The 19,559-nt window shown below is 39.4% G+C and overlaps 1 protein-coding gene across 23 annotated transcripts in view; it reads left to right on the top strand.

The window, feature by feature from the left end:
* The window catches only part of PBRM1 (polybromo 1), a 62,351-nt gene that overhangs the window by 15,210 nt on the left and 27,582 nt on the right, over nucleotides 1–19,559 (top strand). For 22 of the 23 annotated variants that reach the window (NM_205165.3, XM_040646126.2, XM_040646121.2 and 19 more), the window contains 7 exons: nucleotides 3,545–3,758; nucleotides 9,696–9,837; nucleotides 10,559–10,656; nucleotides 13,164–13,440; nucleotides 14,687–14,792; nucleotides 15,998–16,640; nucleotides 18,226–18,437. In NM_205165.3, coding sequence (NP_990496.3) covers nucleotides 3,545–3,758; nucleotides 9,696–9,837; nucleotides 10,559–10,656; nucleotides 13,164–13,440; nucleotides 14,687–14,792; nucleotides 15,998–16,640; nucleotides 18,226–18,437 — 1,692 coding nt within the window. Of the gene's footprint in view, nucleotides 1–3,544; nucleotides 3,759–9,695; nucleotides 9,839–10,558; nucleotides 10,657–13,163; nucleotides 13,441–14,686; nucleotides 14,793–15,997; nucleotides 16,641–18,225; nucleotides 18,438–19,559 lie in introns of those variants that run through there. The other variant, XM_046899826.1, reaches the window with a different exon arrangement.

Here is a 19,559-nt window from a genome sequence, read left to right as displayed (position 1 = left end):
CTGAAAACAGTGTTACATGTTGCTTGGAGTAAGAGATTAACAATATGGCTGTTACAGAGAAGCTTCAGGCTGGCTTGTTCTCTCTTGTGTCATTGACACTTTCAAGTACCTGTCAGGTTCTGTTTTTTAAGGTTAAGACTATTTACACGGGATGTAAGGAAAAGTAGATAATAGAACTTAATTTACAAATATGTGTTGTAATCTAGCAGTAATATGATCTTTGTGGGAGCATATGTTCAAACAAAAGTGCATAAAAAAGCATGCCTTAAGACAGCATCTTTAGTTTCATAAGCATGCTTTAGCATTGTGTTATAAACATCTGCTATAACATATGCATTATGTCATATATTTCAGTATTGGTTGTTATAGCATTGTATTATAAACATCTGCTATAACATGTACGTTATATATTTCAGTATTGGTCATACGTTGCTATAGGCTCTCTTTTAACTTAGTCTTTCTTGGTAGTTGCATTCTCAGTAATTTCCTTACCTTATCTTAGAGCAGATATCTGACTATTATTATTATTTTTATGTAGGGTGTGTTTTATTTCATATTAGAATTGTTTCTGCATTCCTGGTTAGCCTGGGCTTCAGTTTTGGCTCCCTTCTTTGGGAGGTGTTGAGGATATTCATTCCTGTGGCTCCGTGTGCTTGTTAGTTGCAGGCCTTCCACACCTCAGTGCTGTAAGAGCATAGTTTTCTGCTTCTTTGGGATTTAAATGTTTGAAGTGGTTTAACCACTTTCAGATGCCACCTCTGCCATGGACGTGGATGTCATTTGCACAAGGCCTTGTGTGTGTCCAAGATTTTTGCCTTACTGCTCTTGAGGTTATCTTATCTTTACTGTATTCATCAAAGCGGCAGGTTTTTTTGGCAGATGTCTGTCACTGTTTCTCAGTCTTTCCAACATACTCTTTGGACATCCCTATGTTTTCATTCTGAGTGAAAAAGATTTTCCTTTAAAGCAAGCAGTCTTTTTATTAGTTGCTCTGGTATCAGTCTTTGTCCTAACACTCATTGAAGCAAGTGAGAGTTGGGCATGAATGAGCATAGAGAACTTTCTCCTTGATACAGAGAGCTCAGTCTTTGTGAGTGTCTCTGAATGCAGCAGTTGCCTAAGCAACTGTTTCTGACTTGGAGTTTATCCTCACAGTTTCAGAGTGTGTCATGGTGTGATGGAGCTTGTAGGAGATTTCTAGCTCAAATGTACTAAGACATGAGCAGCTTTTGCAGCTCCATTACAAGCTACCCTCGCTATAAATATGTAAGGGCATAAGATTTATGCCTTTAAGACTGGTTGCAGCTTTTGATTTTACTAGCATCTATCTTGTTATGCTTCAAGCATTCATTATTGTCTCAGTGCATGACACTGATAAAAGCAAATTACTTACTGAGTAAAGACTATTTTTTTATACATCCGCGTGCTTTCCTCACTGTGCTTCTTTCCTGTGTCAGCATTGAGTAAGGGCACACGTATAGTTACTGCCTGATATTTTCATTATTATTTTTTCCTCTGTACCTGCTAACTGCTCTTCTCTACTGCCAGTGTGTTCTTATGGGACCTACTGCTTCTGAATGTTCAAGAATGTTGCATTATGTGCTTGGTTGCATAGCAAAATAAGGATTTTTGTCTTCTGACTTGAATAATACATCTTCACTTGGCAAGATGCATTAATATTTCCTGTTAGGAGGACACTATCATTTTCTGAATACCTCAGGGTATATAGTGATTGCCATGTCTTTGAAAGAGCATACACATTGTAATAAAAATATTTATAGGTCTATTCAAGTGTTATGTACATGCTTTCCTCTTAGTGCTTTTTTAATTTGTTTAGACTTCATTTTTGGGAATGCTTACGAAAGAAGGACCTGTCTTGTCTAGAGTATTGATCTGATTCTTTGCTGTCCACCACATCACAGAATATTAATGTCCTTCTTTCTTGTGGTTTTTTTTCCTCTTTCCTAAGAAGCAACTCTCCTTTATCTCTTATATTCATTTTTGGTGGAACAGCGGCAGCTGCACTGTTGAGCAAACAAAAGCAAAGCCAGTATTCTGTTGCATAATTAGTCTGGAAACTTGTTGTACCTGGTGGCATTCTCTTTGCTGCAGGGATTTCTCTCCATGCTAAGGCTGATATATGAGGTTCAGGGAAAACAAAGCCCTGCTTCCAGTCTCCTTTTCCTGCTGAAGTTTTTCTGTTCAGCTCCTGCTTTGCAGGCAACCACAGTAGATGCTATGCAATTATTTGATGCTGATTGGTGTACAGGCACATAATAATTTTAGGTATCTCCTCTGAATCAGTAATGAAAATCTCTGGCGTGTTTGTACATCTAACGAGGTCTGCTTGTGTTTTAGCTTGCATCTGTCTTGGCTGGTAGATCTGCATAGATGTGCAATGTCAGACTGAAGAGATGATAATACTATATTGTTGTGCAGCCAGAATGCCCCTCTGGCGTTGTCATCATTTCAATATATCTTTACTGAAATTGAGTAGAAAACTTGAAACACTGCCAGCCACTACAGAGCAATAATGAAAACGCCTGCTGGAAACTTGGCGTGCGCATTAGAGAGCTGTCTTTTGTGTGACTGAATTATCCAGTGTGTCATCCACCAAGCTTCCATCTACATTGGAATTTATAAGAGGGTAAATGAATGAATAAATAGCTGTGTGTAATGTTTTCCCTGGTTTCATCGGCAGTAAATGTTACTTCATCATAGTATCTTTTTTGTTTGTTCTAATCCTGAAACTGCTTGCTTCATCAAGTTAGCTGGCAAAGTCTCTATAAAGTCAATAAATACTTTATGTAATTATCAGAAATATTCTAAAATGTGTAGTTCTTCATTGTCTGCACATTAAAGGTGACCTTTGGTGTCAGTCTTGTCAATTAAAGTTCCATTTTTTTTAATTGGGCTGTGAATATTATAGTTTAAAGGATTATAGAAGTTTTGAAGTCACTTTGCATGTATGCAAAAAACATCATGCTTAGTTCAGCCATTTTCCCTAACTGGCTAAGCACCTTTTGCAAATTTGAGATGTGCTTTTTCAATTCATGTTCTTGTAGTGTACTCCAGTTGGATAGCAGCATGACTGTAGGTCAGTGTGCAACAGTATTTGGCACAAATATTGACATCAGTGTCTTAATGGGTAAATAAGGATGTTCTATAGCTGTCCTATTGGTAGCATGTGGTTGAGTGGTCCTGGTGTTTACTCTCATATGTACATACTTCTCAGTGCTTCTGTGTGCAGGGTGTATTACCAGTGACTGAACTAAGTCTCATGAGATAAGAGAGCTTGCTATCTAGCTACGTGTTGTGGTGGTGGTTTTTGTTTTGTTTTCCCATCAGCTTGAGGCACAGGAGGTACAGCCATTTGTGGTGTCCTTTTCTAAAATGTGAATCTGACTGCCAGAGTGGCTGAATGCCCTCAGCTGAAGGACTGTTTTGTTCTTGTTTAGTTCTTTCTCTATTTGAAAAGTCAGACAACAAAATCCACTTGACTTGTTCGCTGAGAGTTTCCCATTTTTCCTTTCTCTCTGTGCAGCTGCTGCTCGTTATGAAGGAGAGTCTGAAGCTGAGAGTATTACTTCCTTCATGGACACTTCTAATCCTCTCTATCAGCTTTATGATACAGTTAGAAGTTGCCGAAATAATCAGGGCCAGCTAATATCTGAACCCTTTTTCCAGTTGCCCTCCAAGAAAAAGTATCCTGATTATTACCAGCAAATTAAAACACCTATTTCATTGCAGCAGATCAGGTAAGAATGCAAACTACATCTGATGGGAAAATATTCAAGGGTTTCTTTTGTTTCCAAAGTCCTGTATTGTGGTCAAGTTGCTGATACCTAATGCAACATATACCATCTTCCATGCTTTGGTTGGTGCTTGTTTCACGCCAGTCTGCATCAGTCTTCTGATCATCTTTTATAAATGGCTGCCATCCATGGGTTTATTTTACATGGTGTTTCATTTGTGCTGTGCCATATCAATAATTCTGGAGGGTAGGTAGACAGCAGAGGTGAAAGTTTCTACATAGCCCTATATTACACCCTTTCCTTGACCCTGGTGGCTTGCTTACCTCTTACTGCCATGGTTTTTTGCATTAATAGTCTTCAGCAAAGCAAATTGTCTATGCCACAGTCTTACTGTGGAGAATATTTTCATTAATAATCTAGCTAGTCTGGAGTGCAGTACTAATGCAACACACTTCATAAATCAATGAGCCATCGAAGCTCATCAGCTCTTGGAGCACAGTTGTTGGGTAAAAACCAGGTTAAAAAAAACAGTGAGCAATGTCTTCCTTGAGTGGTGTGAGAGAAGCTATTAGGATGGAGCTAGTATGTTTGGATATATATCAAGGTGCTGAGCGCATAATAGTTCTTAGTGGCACTGACTAGCTTTGTGTGACCCAAGCCTCCTGCCCAGGGACCCAGGAGCCCCATTACAGCTCAGCCCTGGGGCTCCAGTCACTACCCTGAGCTGTGTGGTAGGAGTGTGTGCTCCAGCGCACTGCAGCCTGGCCATGCACTCCTACTGATCCCCCCACTCATCCAGACTCTTTCTTGCAGACTGATTTCCCAGCCTGAAATTGAGTCTGCCATGTCCCTGTGCACAGACCCTGCCTGTCTGATGGCTGCTGGCTGTCTGAGCCTGGCTGCCATCCCTGGACAGGACCCTGACCTGCCCACTTGGCTTCTTGCCTTTGCCTCACACCTGCCTAGTCACCAAAACTCAGCCTGGGTTCTAGTTTGAACCTGATTGCACACGGCTGGCAAGGCCCCTGCCCTGCTGACCACCTTCATGTGCTTGGCTCCCCTTCCATGGAATGGCCAGCCTGCTCGGCTGTAATGGGATAAAGGTTTGAGAAGCAAGTTCTGATTAGCTATCCTGGTTAGTCATACTAGTTAGCTATCCATCAGTGACTTTAAAGCAGTTATTTCCTTATGTCTTAGTACAGCTGTTGGCTTGGCAAAGGAGGCATCTTTTGTAGAAGGAACCACAAAGCACATTTTTGGAGGAAAAAAAGATGAAATTAAGAACATCACTGATAGTCTTTGGGGAGCGCTTAGTCTGAATATGCAAAAGGGTATTGGTACTAATTATGTATGGATTTAACTGGGAGAAATGTTGCTTTGAAAATGTGCTTAGTACATTTTAATTTGCCTTAGGAAGGCAGCTGTTTTTCTATTTCTCTTACGGAGTAGTCAGGCTACCCCTGCCTGTTGGAGCAGTCAAAAGATGGCATGCAAGTGTATAAAGAACTTCAGAAAAAGATGATATTTCTCATTGCCTGAGAGCTTGGAAAATAAAGTGCAGACAGTCTTTTTAGAAATAGTGTGTGTACATATTTATAATATTTATAACATACAGTACTTATAATTGTCTAAGTTGTTTTAGCAAATTCTGAAATTGATTTATTTGTTAAAATACCACTGAGTGCTCTCCTTTATTGTGCCTAAAAAGCCTTGAAGTCATACATATGTGTACTTAATTGATTTGCATTAGGGAAAACTGAAATGAGCATGGTTTTTTTGATATTCCTAGGGAGTGGAGGAGGTTTTTAGTTGTTGGTTGTTTTTTTTTTGAAGGGGAGAGAACAGTAGATGATGACTGTTGGCTTGTGTGTTTGTTTGAAGATGCAGATTCAAAATGCACATCTGATGATTCTAGACAGGGACAAGAAGGTTAATTGTCCTCGTGACAAAGTAAGGGTGTTAGTGTACAGCCTGGCATCCCAGTCTCCTAGCAATTCCTGCTTTGGCACCTGGATATTTGGGCTTTGCTGCCAAAGTGCGCTGTGAAATGGCCAATTTTCTACTGCCACAGTAACTTTTGCAGCTAAACACGTATTTCAGGAGTTTGTGTGTGTTAAATACAGGAAAATCCACACTGAATGATTTATCATCTCTAGCATATCACAGCTCTGGGTGTGTTTTGTTTGCTTTAACAAAAGCAGATTACAGCTATCCCAACCTCTTGATCACTCACTGAGCACTGTGATCCTTGGTGGCATGAGCTGGGCGCTGCGCCCAGGCTGTTGTGGCTGCAGGAGACGATCGTTCCATGGCTACAACTTCCTCCTTGTTTCCTCCTGCCCTGCTCTGTACAGAAGCCGGGGTTGGAAGGGAGCCACCCACCAGCCACCTCACTGTGCACATCACCCGTTCTCTACAGCCAACCTGGGTAACCATGCCAGCATTTGGGTAACCATGCCAGCATTTGGCTACCATCACAGATTCAGGAAAGGAGTCTCGTGTTCGGATGGAAGTCCGTGTTTTTTGTGCCCTTGTCCTGTCAGTGAACATGGCTGAGACAGGTTTGGCTCATTCTTCATTCCCTCCCATGGGGTGTTTGTCCTCCCTGATGTGATACTCCTTGCCTCAGCTTGCACAGGGCAAGGTACAGGGCTGCAGAGCAAGGATAGTCTTTTTGCTTAAAGGGGATGCGACTTTAAGATATGTTAGAATTCTGCAGTATGGAGGTTATTTAGCATTGTTAAAAATCATTCAGTAATTCATTGTCTGGAAAACCAGTCAGGAAGTAATGCAGGAGCACACCAAACTTACTGTTATGTGGAATGCAAGTGCCAGGTACTGACACGCTTACAAGTACTGTGTTTCTCCTTAAATTTTACAGCATCAGTAAATATGATCCTGTAGGCAAGTTCATGAGGCTTTACTCCACTGGGGATTTCTCTAACAGCTGCCCTCTCCTGTCTGCATGTGAGAGATGTGCGCCTTCATTGGCATACCCCCAATGTCTTCTGCTCCAGGAGGGTGGGGAGGGGCTTTTTATGAGGGCATGTAGCAACAGGATGAGGGGAAATGGCTTTAAACTGGAAGAGGTTAGGTTTAGACAAGATATTAGGAAGAAATTCTTTACTGTTCTGGTGGTGAGACATAGAACAGGTTGGCCAACAAGGTTGTGGGTGCCCCCTTCCTGGAAGCTCTCAAGGCCAGGCTGGATGGGGCTGTGAGCAGCCTAGGCTAGAGGGAGGTGTCCCTGCCTATAGCAGGGGGTTGGAACTACATGATCTTAAAGGTCCCTTCTAACCCAAACCATTCTGTGATTTAATGGAAAGCAGCTTGTTCTGTGTGACATCCACTACTTCAGAACTTTGTGTGCTTTCCTTATGAATGTACATCCAATTTTATGTGTTGTAGGAATATAAGCTTTGTTTCACTTCACTAGAGTGGGTTGACATTCTCCTGGAGCTTAAATTTGTGCTGGCTCTTGTTACTTCTAGATTTAATGTTCAAGGTGAAAATAGAATAAACATATTCATCTGATCAGTGGGACTTAACCTTGAAGGAGCAGAGGCTGCTATCTGAGTTAAACTGAACGTTGTATAGAACTAATAGCTGAAAGTAACACTTAGGTTAAGGTTTTATTATTACTTTTGGAAAAATAATAAATGTGTTGCAATTTGCTTAGTTTAGTAATGTGCCAACTGAGAAAATAATCTCTGAAGATAAAGTCCTTCTCTTTAATATTTAAAATCCCTTGCAAATTCTCATTCCGTCTGCCACTGTGGCAGCTCAATACGAGCAGGCAGCTCAGCTCCACCGTGCTGCAGTCCCACTGCTTCTCCATAGAGCGATGGGGGGAGGAGATGTGATGGGAAAGGCTCCTGGATTGATGTAAGGACAGGGATGTTCCTTGCCGGTTACCTTATGGGCTGGACAGATCCAGAACTGGGAGATGAACCACTGAGCAGATCTTGGGAGGGCTTTGTTACAACTGATTGCTGGAGAGTGATTGCTTTTCCTGTAATGGTTGTCTTTAACAGCGAAGAAAAGTATTGAGGTATTTTAGACATTTGCCTGAAGTATTTGATATGCAAAGCTAAGGCAGCTGAGATGGTCTTCACATTGTTAGGTCCCTAATTAGAGCCTAATTCTGTCGGTTTGTCAGTGTGAGTGATCAGTTCCATCTGAGAGATCACCTGGAAGCAGGCAGTGCAGCTGCCACCTGTGTCCAAAGGGAAAGGAGCTCTGATGGGCCCTTTCTCTCCTGTGAACTCATCTCTGCACAGGACATGCTTTTCTGAATTTTTGTAGTGTTTGTTTCCTAAATACTCTAGATGATGCTTGTGTTTTTCCTATCCAAGAGGCAGAATTGGTTTTATTTGGACATCGTTTTAGTTGTCCATTAATCCTTTGAAAGTTTAAATTACTTATGAATCCCTATACTAGCATCAATAAAGAAGGAAATTGCTGGTTATTCACACAGGTGTGCTTTGATGGATTGGAGTGTTGTTAAATGACTCTATTTTGTAAAAAAAAAAAAAAAAAAAAAAAATAGGAGCATACAATGTTTGTGATAAAATTGGGCTTATTGACAAGAGTTTCCGATGCAGGTTTTCTTTTCAGTATTTCTGTTCTGTGTTTTCTTGAGTATTATCTTACTGTCATTCTATCTTTTGCAATATGGACAAGCTTTGTGTGCTGAAGTCCTGTGGTGGCTTGTCAGTGTTCCTTTCAGACTGCAGAGCCTCCTGGTGTGCTTTGCTCCCTAGATTTTGCTTTCTATGCTAGCCAGCTTTCAGACTAGCTGGAAGAGGTGTGGCGTGACCTATACAGTTTGTTACTGGATGATGGCGAGAGCATGGAGTGGGTTTAATGTTTATGTCCTGAGTATTTATAAGCATGTACATCATAAGGCGCGGGTTTGGGGAAGGAAATCCTGAATTTCATGTTTAGCTTATATTAGTCATTTTTAATACTGGTAACATGCTTGTTACCACAGACAGTTTTTGTTGGAGTTTTACACTGTACAAATGGAGATGGATTCTGCTTCATGACAATTTAATTGGTACAAAAATTCCTTTTTTCCCCCTTTTCCCCTTTTATTTATTTATTTTAATTCTTACTGCTCTGTAATGAAAGCTGTCTTAGTAACTGTCCATTTTTGGAATGGCAGTGAGTGATGCTGACAGGAAAACCTTTCTATTATGCATGACTTCAGTTGGAAATACTGAAAGTAAGCTAGAAAATAATAATACAAAGGTTAACAAGGCAGCAGTGTCATAGTCTTAGCAATATGTAGGGACCCAAAATGGTTTGTTATAGATAAGAATAACAAGTAATTGTCTCCACATCTTAAATCTAGGATGTTTGTCCAAAGCTTTTTATTGTTTTCTCATAACCATTGAGAGCTCTCAGTTCTTCAGCTCTGTGTGAGGTGACGCCATTCAGTAAGGCATGTGCAGCTGGAACCTAGGAAATGAGCAGTTGGTTGGACATTTCCTGCAGAAGGATTCTGCAGAGCTGTTGTGGAAATCTATGAGCACTTCCCAGCGGTTCTGTAGTTGGGAGAGAAGGTGGGGGGGATATTTTTGGTTTGTTTTGCTGTTTTTTTTCCTTTGCATTACTATTCTCTGTTCTGTTCTCCTGTGTTCAAAGCGTGTGGAAAAACAACTTGTTTGTGTTGTTGGTCCTTCCAGCTTTCTCCAGCACCATACTTCAGCAGGTGTAGCACCAACCAACAAGCAGGCAGCTTTGTGGGAACACAAAAACAGGTGTTTGCCTAGTGTTGTTACAATGGCAAGGTGTTACTGCGACATCAGAAGAACCATACATGTTCCTCTAACAAGAGCTGTCTGGATATGGATTTCTCACTAAAACAAAGCTGTTGGAGTATGGTTTGGTGGTGTGTGTGTGAAGTAACCTGTTTGTAATTTTCTTCTTTTGCAGAGCCAAACTGAAGAACCATGAGTATGAAACATTAGATCAGTTGGAGGCTGACCTGAACTTAATGTTTGAAAATGCCAAGCGTTACAACGTCCCCAATTCTGCCATCTATAAGAGAGTACTGAAAATGCAGCAGGTTATGCAGGTACGTGCAGTAGAGCAATCACAAGGATGTAACTTTTCATATGAATTTATTTCCCTAAGTAATATTTTTCCAAACCAATTTCTAACAAGACTCATGTTTGCAGTAGCATTTGCAGTAGTTTTCTTATTGGCTGTGACTGGCTTGTTGATCATGTGTTCCATATGTCCTATAGTGTCCAAATAGTAGTCTGAAAATTGCTTCCAAAAGTAGTTGATAGCAGATGCTTAGGAGGTGATGTGTGGGAATGAAGAGCAGCATGAAGTGATTCCTCCAGTATAACTGTTACCTTGGTCTCTTGGTCACTCTTATTCCTTTTCACAACTTCTAACCTGATTAAGTTGTGATAAAATTGAGAAAAATGTGGTTTTTATTTCGCCCTCCCCCCTTTTTTATTTAAGGGTTTACAGTTTAATACAGGGGGCTGGAGGATGCTAAAGATTTGATTAGAATTTCCAGCTATATGTGTAATCTGAAATAGTTTTGATTTCAGATTGTTCCCTTAAGAACTTTAATGGCCATTGCAAAGGATTATAATACTATTTTGTGTCTGCAAACTCGCATTAAATAGATAAGTAGAAATATTTTGATGGTGCGTCTGCACATGCCTTTATGTGCAGAAAACCCATAGCTGCGTTTTGTCTTGTGCATCTTATCTATTCTGGTGCTTAATATTATTCTGAACATGTCTAGCAGTGACTTCAGCCATTTGTCCTTTCTTCAGGCAAAGAAGAAGGAGCTTGCTCGGAGAGATGACATTGAGGATGGGGACAGTATGATTTCTTCTGCTACATCTGATACTGGAAGCTCCAAAAGGAAAAGGTGTGTGCTTCTGTAGTTTCCTGTAGACCTTAACATTGCTACTTTGTTTATTTATTATTTTCTTTGTTTATTCTTAGAGAACACTAGGCTGGGTTCTAGCATTTGTGTAATGATTGAATCTCTCTGAAACTTAATCTCTTTAATTGTTCTAGTTAGTTAGGAACTATTTGCTGATATTTGGGCTAGTTAGTAATTGTCAACAGGACTTTAGTAAGTAGGCACTGGATGCACTGATGTCTCTGCGTACGTTTTTCTTCTTCCATTCTCTAAACTGCTTGAGAAAATCTTGGCGGAAATGTTTGGAATGTTTCTCTGTCTCTCCTTATCTTTTGAAGGAAGTTATGACTTTTGATAACATGATTGCAAGTGTAGCGACTATCACTGTGAAACTGCAGTTCAACATCGCTCTTAGGTGTTCAGCTTCCCCTATTTTTAGTTCTTCATTATGTCAAAATGACAGCAGTTATGGGGGGAAGGGAATGAATAGAGCAAGGATCTACTTAAGAGCAATCAAGTAACTGTATTGCTTACACTTAAAAAAAAATTGCATGGGGAAAACATTAGCATGGATTTAGGAGGTGGTACAATCTAGAGGTGTGAGCAAAAATAAAAGCAGCAGAGAGGTAAGGCAAACCGTCATATCAAATGAAGATCAAGAAGGAAAAAAATGCAAAAAATTGTCACTGTTGTGATCTTCAGTATCTAATGAAGCAAGTCAAATTGTCATCAGTGTTCTTCAAACACAGTGTTATGATCCTGTGCAAGAGAATACTGAAATGCTCAAAAGAGAGTATCTGTCAGACCTTGTCATCTAAGAGCAGTAAAAGAAGGAAAAAATCTTCATAGGTAAGGGAAGTAATTGTACGTGGTTTATGTCTGAAGTGAACCTAAAGTGCTTTTGATCCTCTCAGTTCATCATTTGCTATCGCTTTGGTTTGCTGAGTGGCAGCAAGTAAAAGAAGACTGTAAAAGCTGATGATAGCAGAGGTGAAGCAAGGAGGAATTCCAGGATGTTGAAAGAAAATGTTAAAGCACCAGGCAAAATGCATCCTGTTGGGAAAGTAATAGTGTTTTCTACTGATGGCGTTGTTTGAATTTCTCCTTTTACTTATCAAATGCAAGGCCCGTCTAAACAAGGCTTTTGATGTTTCTGTTTTGTTTTTGCATCACCTATTTTCATTAGACTAATGTTAAATCTTGGAAACATGTTAAAATGTGGAATTGAAGAGCCATGTAACTGTTCTGGTATTGTTCATCTGCTATTGTGAACCATAAATTAACAGTATCTAACAGCGAAGATAGAAAGGGGAGAGGAGAGTTCTTTAGCTATAGGCAATCTGTTTTGATTTTTCTGACATGTTGGAACATTATTTTCATTAGTTATTTGCAGGAGCTATCAGAGGCACAAGGCTGTATGAGATTAGGTGTATTTCAGATGAATATCTTCGAGAAGGAGCCAGGTGATGGAAAAGCTATGATGCAGTTTGGCTTGTTTTTACGGTGATCTTTTATATGTTCTGCAAATGAAGATGGTTTTTTGTTGTCTGTAGGAATAGTTAAAGTTACATCGACCTGAATAAGTGTTTTGTAGAGATTGCAATTTGAAAGATGGTTCAAAAATGCTTTGTGGAGAATGCATTTCTAAATGTGCTATGGTGTCTGAGTTTAATAGTAATGCAAGCTTTCTTCTCCCATCTGATTTGTTGTAGACCCTGTAGTTATTTGTTGTAGACTCCCTGTTCAGGGAGTCATGCAGAACTTTATTTTTCCTTCTGACAATCTTCATCCTGGTTACGCTGTCAGATTTCATGATCCAATCTTTACAGCATGCAAAGGATGGCTGTTAAGTTTGTGGCATTAGTTTGGAGGTGACCACTTTTCAGTGTGGGTGTTGCAGTATTGCTGAGGTTGACTTGTGGCTCTGAGTGTGGTTGGCAGATGTTTAAGCAATTCAGACCATCTTCCTACCTTCCTAAGGTTCTCAATATCCTTGCTATCTGTTACTGCAAAAGGTGCTGAAATACTCAGAGATTAATGTCTCACATCTGTGGTGTTTGTGTTCAGCAGTGGTGGTCAGGAAGGCAGTGATTAAGGATTTTTCTCTTTGCCATATTTCTTGAGTTCTTGGATTCATATGTTTACTCCTGACTGATCTGTTCTCCCTGCAGCTGGAAAGTGCTTGGAGCTCCATCTGATCTTTTGTATTTTTATTTTTTAAAGCGAGTAATTTGTTTTATTCTGTAGAATGCTTAAAAACAAGGTGAATAAGGGGAAAATAATATCTTTATAGATGGTTTTCTGTTTATTTAGCAGAGTACTGATGGTGATGCTGTCGTTATTTGCAAATTCATTTGGAAAGCCAGCACAGACTTACATATATACTACTCCGTCTTAAATTTGTGCTTGTTTTCTTATTTTAGAGAATAATGTCATTTTGATATTAATGCTGGAAGAAGAACCTTTAGCATTTATTCTTTTCCTTTTTATTCTTTTCCATATCCTAACAGTAAAAAGAACATGCGAAAGCAACGAATGAAGATCTTGTACAATGCAGTTCTAGAAGCTCGAGAATCAGGCACAGGCAGACGGCTTTGCGATCTGTTTATGGTTAAGCCATCCAAAAAGGACTATCCAGATTACTATAAAATTATCTTAGAGCCAATGGACTTGAAAATGATAGAACACAACATCCGTAATGATAAGTATGTAGGGGAAGAAGCCATGATTGACGATATGAAGCTCATGTTCCGAAATGCAAGGCATTATAACGAGGAAGGCTCCCAGGTACTGTTTTGATTCTGCAGTCACGCTTAACCTTATATGCAGATACGCAGCTGGATTTTTTAGCTTTGACTATTAGTTCCAGTATTTATGGTAATTATTTACTGAGATAAAACAGAAATGTGACTTCCTTTCTCCTAGAGTTTAAATTCTGTTTTGCTATGTAATTGTATAAATATGAAGAGAAGCATGCTCTCTTAATTATTTAACTATGAAGATTACACTTATTTCCTGTTAGCTTGGCTTATTCCTTCACTACAATGAACTGTCAGCTGAATATCTCCTAATGTGTTAATAATAACACTAAGCTGATTATTAAATTTTCATTATTTATCAGATGAAGGTATTTGCACTGTGAAGGGTCACCAGTGCTTGTTGAGGAGCTCAGAACCTCTGAGAGGGATCTATTAGTTGAAAGAAAAACAGTGTCACTATCATGGAAGTAGAGAATGTGGAAGATCAGATTAGAAGAATGGACTTGTTAGCGTAGCAGAAGTAATCTGAAATGAATATGCTTTTCACTTACGAATATATTGTAATGAACAGTTAAAAGAGTGATCATAAGGTGACGTTGGGCAGAAAGGGGCATAGATGGTCAGGAGAATGCTTGGGAGCTAAAATTGTGTTTCTGAGTGAGCAAGCTTGATCTTGCAGAACAGGGTGACACTGAGAAACCTCTGGTTGCTGCTAATCAGAAACGTGATCAGATGACATGCAGAAACAGTTGCCTGTTCTGGACTTGGATTTGATGACCTAGGAGTGCCGTTCTAGGCATTTCTTCTGTAATGAAGCTGCATTAGTTGGAGAGATTGTTGAACGGAATGATTTGATGGGGAAGTTGATAAGACAACTTAACCTTGTTTTCTAGTCTGAAATAGAAAAGTAGTTTAATTGGCTAATTTATTAAACTTTTATATCTCACTGATTTATGTTTATCAATTCTGCTTACCTTTATACATATGCTGAATGTGTATATTTGAAAAATAATACCTTCTTCTAACCAAATAGTTGATTTTGCCTCCATCTTTTTCAAAATAGCATCTAAGTGTTCCAAGAGGACTAGTACTAAACTCGTCATTAAGGTCTGTATTTGACCAAATCTCAGCACCCTGAGACAGTAGGAATTACTGCCATAAAGTTAATCACCTTATGCTAGAGTGCATCAGGAAAGTTCTTCATACTGTGTGAGGCAAACACAGTAAACTTGCTTTTGTGTTTGTTTGTTTTGTTTTTGATTACTGATCAATAGGTTTACAATGATGCCCACATGCTGGAAAAGATCCTCAAAGAAAAAAGGAAAGAACTTGGACCACTGCCTGAAGATGATGATGTTGCATCCCCTAAACTAAAGCTAAGTAAGGCAACATTATAAATTGCCATGCTTCAATTGACCGCTTGCCCAATCCAGGAATACAGGCTGGCAGACTCATCCTTTTGAAATGGAAGATGTTGTCTGCGTTTTTACGCTGTCAGACAGAGAATGATTTTATTTTCAAAATTATGATGCCAACAGTGGTTTTTATATATGCGTATTAGAAACTGAGCTATTGCATACTGCAATTTCTAAGAAAAGTAACAGAATAAAGAAGGAGAAGTTAAGAACTGTTGGAATGATGTGGCACATGGCATATTATCCTAACGTTAGATGCTACACTGGGTACTCAGAAACACTTGTGTAATGTGTGCTTACAAGTAAGATGCTTCTCAAACTGAGTCAACCATAGTTTTCCTGGTCAGATATCTGGGATTTCCACAGAATGATGAAGGAAATGCGATGATTTATTGAAGAATATTGAAAGCACAGAAGCAAAGTTTGTGACAGTGTCCATTCTTGGGGCTGTTGCCCTTAAAAACTAATTTGTTACTACTCAAATCTGTTCAGAAGTTAGCTGAGGAGATTTACATTGCAGAGAAAGATTTTAAGAGAGTAACTGTGTGCAGTCCTTTTGAGTCATTGTTGAAAACAGAAATGTGCACCTCTTTGGTACAGTACAGTTAGGGAATTCACTGGCAGGTACTGTGCAGTACAGTAGTGGAGACTTTGAATAAATCAAGAAGCTCCTCTGACTCATAACCCAGTGAGATGCATTATTTTATCCTTAGAAATTCTAATTTGGCATAAACCTGTGATAGAAGGATCTGATATTTCTGATTTATAATGCTTAATTTTGGCACTAGTGAAAACCTGGATTTTTAATGGATATGGAGGAAAAATACATGAAGAGCTAATAAGGCCAAATTGAATTTAAAGCAACTTACTAAAAAGGTTAGGTGAGGGGAAAAATTGTTTTCCATCCTGAAGTCTGAGGAGACCTTTGCCTGCTGGGCCTTAAAGGAATGTATGATTCAGTGTTTACTAAAAGTAGCATTAAAAAAAAATGCTATGCAATTATGAGAATTAAGAAAAGAAGCTGAGAATTCTGAGGATTAGGCTCAGTGGTTTCTTTGCTTGTGCTGTAAAGTGCTTCTTCACTGGGCATTTCTCTAATAGAAAGGCATAGACAAAGAAGTACTGATACTTGTTTTTGTAATGATTTTTTTTCTTCTTTTGTCTACATAGGTAGAAAAAGTGGCATTTCTCCCAAAAAATCAAAATATATGACCCCAATGCAGCAGAAATTGAACGAGGTGTATGAAGCAGTTAAGAATTACACAGACAAACGAGGCAGGCGGCTGAGTGCCATCTTCTTGCGGCTGCCATCTAGGTCTGAGCTGCCCGACTACTACATAACCATTAAGAAGCCAGTTGACATGGAGAAGATCAGAAGTCATATGATGGCCAATAAATACCAGGATATTGATTCCATGGTAGAAGACTTCGTGATGATGTTCAACAACGCTTGCACCTACAATGAGCCAGAATCTTTGATTTATAAAGATGCCCTGGTCCTGCATAAAGTTTTGCTTGAAACTCGAAGAGAGATAGAAGGAGATGAGGATTCTCATGTGCCCAATGTCACTTTGCTAATTCAGGAACTTATCCATAACCTTTTTGTATCTGTTATGAGCCACCAGGACGATGAGGGCAGATGCTACAGTGATTCCCTAGCTGAAATTCCTGCTGTTGATCCCAACTTCCCAAATAAACCTCCTCTGACTTTTGATATTATCCGAAAAAATGTTGAAAATAATCGCTACAGACGACTGGACTTATTCCAGGAGAATATGTTTGAGGTACTGGAGAGGGCAAGGAGAATGAACAGGTGAGCAAAGCCATATTTTGCAGCTATCTGTTCTCTTACAGCGTGTTTTGCTAGTAAGGGAGACTGAAGTTCTTATTTTTTAGTGTTTGCTTTTCTTGGATTGAGTGCTTAGAAATTTTAGCTCATTCGTGTCTTCAAAGGAATGTTTTCTTTTATAAACAAGGAAAGACTTAGGCTTTGTTATAGTTTTGATGTTAATCTTCTAAAGGCACACCTTATGAAAACCGTGTTTGTTCCAAAGCTGTGAGCCCTTCAAAACTTCCGGCAGTGTTTATCTTGAATTAGGAAAGACATCTTTGTTAATATTACTATTACTCTTTAAGTTCTCAGAAGTAGTGCTGGAAAATGAACAGACTGTTGAGGGCCAGTGGCAAGTAATTTTAGTCTCAAGCAGTTGGCTTTCATCTTTCATTTTTCTGCTATTTTAGAACTTCTATATACAACATTACTGCTTTTAGATAAACTGTAAAACAAACTGACATCATACTAGCAGATGGAGCATGACTTGCCATTGTCTGTGGTGCCACTTGTTATGAGTAAGCACACAAATCTGTTGGTAAAGTGAAGCTTTAGCACACATCACCCATCCCGTTGGTACCATGCAGTTTGCCTAATATAATTTTGATTAAAATTTGTCATTATTTTCTTGGAAGCAGTCTCTTTTGTTTTGTTCTTTTGCTTTGCTTGCTCATTTGGGTGCTATTTTTTGTTTTGTTTTTACTGTATCGACCTGAGTTACGTTGAATAATCTTGTTCTTTTTTCTTTAAAATTCTTTAATAAGAAGTCAGCATTACTTTACATTGCAAATGATCTCTGAGTTTGTCAGTGTTCCACCTAGAGGTGGATCCTGAAATGCTTCCCTAAATTGGTAGGTGTATCTGTGTAGCTGTCGAGCAATCTGGGAGTGATGATTGCTCTAATCTGCCTTTTTCTTCACCTTCACTGAGATTTTTAAGTTTTGTACTTGGAAAGCCTACAGTAAGTTTCAAAAAAGGCAAAGGCCATCTTCAGCTGCATAACTCTGCAGATAAAAACAACCTGTAATTACTCAGTTGTGTTTGATTGGAAACTGTTCACTTAGGTCACAGACAATCAATTGCTGTTTCATTTTTCAGGAGATGTAAACATAGCCCTTTATAACCTTCTTCATGCTAAAAATACCTTTTCTTTCCATATGATGAACTTTGTAGCTGAAATACAGTGTAATCTGCTACTCAGATTTGAAAAGTAGCACAGGTTAAGCTTAATTAGCTAAACTTTCATTTTGTAAATACTTTCAAGTAAAGGCTAGGAGACAAGCAAGGCTTAGCCTTCTAGGTTTACACTTTCGGTTTTAAGCTAGTAGCCAAATTAGATACTGAAATAATCTGTGGTGAGGGGAATTTTACGAACAGTCTATAGAAGTGTGTGTGTGTGTGTGTGTATATATAATATAAAAGAGTATTATTTGTTTAAAGAGGAGTTTTATTGTAAAATATGGTGGTCCATGGGGGTGGCTGGGTGGGTGTGTGGGTGTGTGTAGGATCCTTTTTGACTGCACAGAGTATGTTTCTGCCATGTTATATTGTACCTGCTTTTGTACAGGACGGATTCAGAGATTTATGAGGATGCAGTTGAACTTCAACAGTTCTTCATTAAAATTCGAGATGAACTTTGTAAAAATGGAGAGATTCTTCTGTCGCCTGCTCTCAGTTATACCACCAAGCACCTTCACAATGATGTAGAAAAAGAGAAGAAGGAAAAGCTACCCAAAGAAATAGAGGAGGATAAACTCAAAAGAGAGGAGGAGAAAAGAGGTAGCTATTTTCTTTTCGTTGGTACTAAATGTACTGAGAAATATACCTATGCGTATCATGCATGCTCTGCTGTTACTGCAGCTTCACCTGCTGAAGGTTATATTTTATGGTGCTGAGAGATTTATTTTATTTTGATCCTTATCAGGTGGGTCACGTGGCTTTGAAACAGGGACATATGTAGTTACTAACCCTATGTAAACTCTTTAATAGAACACATGGAGGTAACAATAGCCTTATTCCAAGGATATTAGAAAAGAAAATAATAGGGTAGGTTTTATTGTAGCTGATAATAAACTTAGCAGTGACTGTTCCAATGGACCTCTGAATCATTTACTTTTTGGCAAACATAATTTTTCTTGATATGCTGAAGGTGTTCTCTCTAATCATACTTTAACGTTACTGAAGAGATGACATCAAAGTAAGCCTCTTGCATTTCTTATTTGGCTGCTGTGAACGTGAAGAGGAAAAAGGCGTCTAGCTTTCGTGGGACAGGATAACCACTGTGAAGATCTTTTGCATTTCACGTTTTCTGCACATATAATGGCTGGTGGAACATGTCCCCTGGGGAGTCAACACAGCCCTCCAGATGTTCCGTTCCACAGACAGGAGCAGGGCTGTTAGTTCCTTGTCCTTCAGCTGTCTTTCTGATGCCGTTTGTCTTCCCATGTGACGCTAAGGTCAGCAGCAGTAAAGCTGGTTGCTCCAACTAGCTCAGTACTGTAAGGGGACAGCAGCTGTTATACCCTTTTTCAGTCTTCCACTGGGAGCTAAAAAGCCCAAAGAAAGCAATATATGCCTTTCTGGAGGCTTTTGAGGTCAGTCTTGTTAGTGTTTCTCTTTCCTCACCTGGAGGGCTTGATTAAAAACTCAGGTGGTTCAGTTTGGCCATTTATTCTGGAATATCCAAAGCTGAAAGGGACCCATGAGGATCATCAAGTGCAGCTCCAGGCTCCGCACAGGACCACCTAAAATCCAATTCCTATGTCTGAGAGCAGTGTCCAAATGCTTCTTGAGCTCTGGCAGCTTGGGGTTGTGACCACTGCCCTGGGGACCCCAGCACCTCCCTAACTCTCACCTGACCCTCCCCTGACACAGCAGCTCTGTGCTGTTCCCTCACCAGAG

Source organism: Gallus gallus, chromosome 12 (genome assembly GCF_016699485.2).
Source record: "Gallus gallus isolate bGalGal1 chromosome 12, bGalGal1.mat.broiler.GRCg7b, whole genome shotgun sequence".
NCBI classification, from domain to species: Eukaryota; Metazoa; Chordata; class Aves; order Galliformes; family Phasianidae; genus Gallus; species Gallus gallus.
Note: the sequence above shows the minus strand (reverse complement) of the source record. Positions and strands in the feature narration are given on the sequence as shown.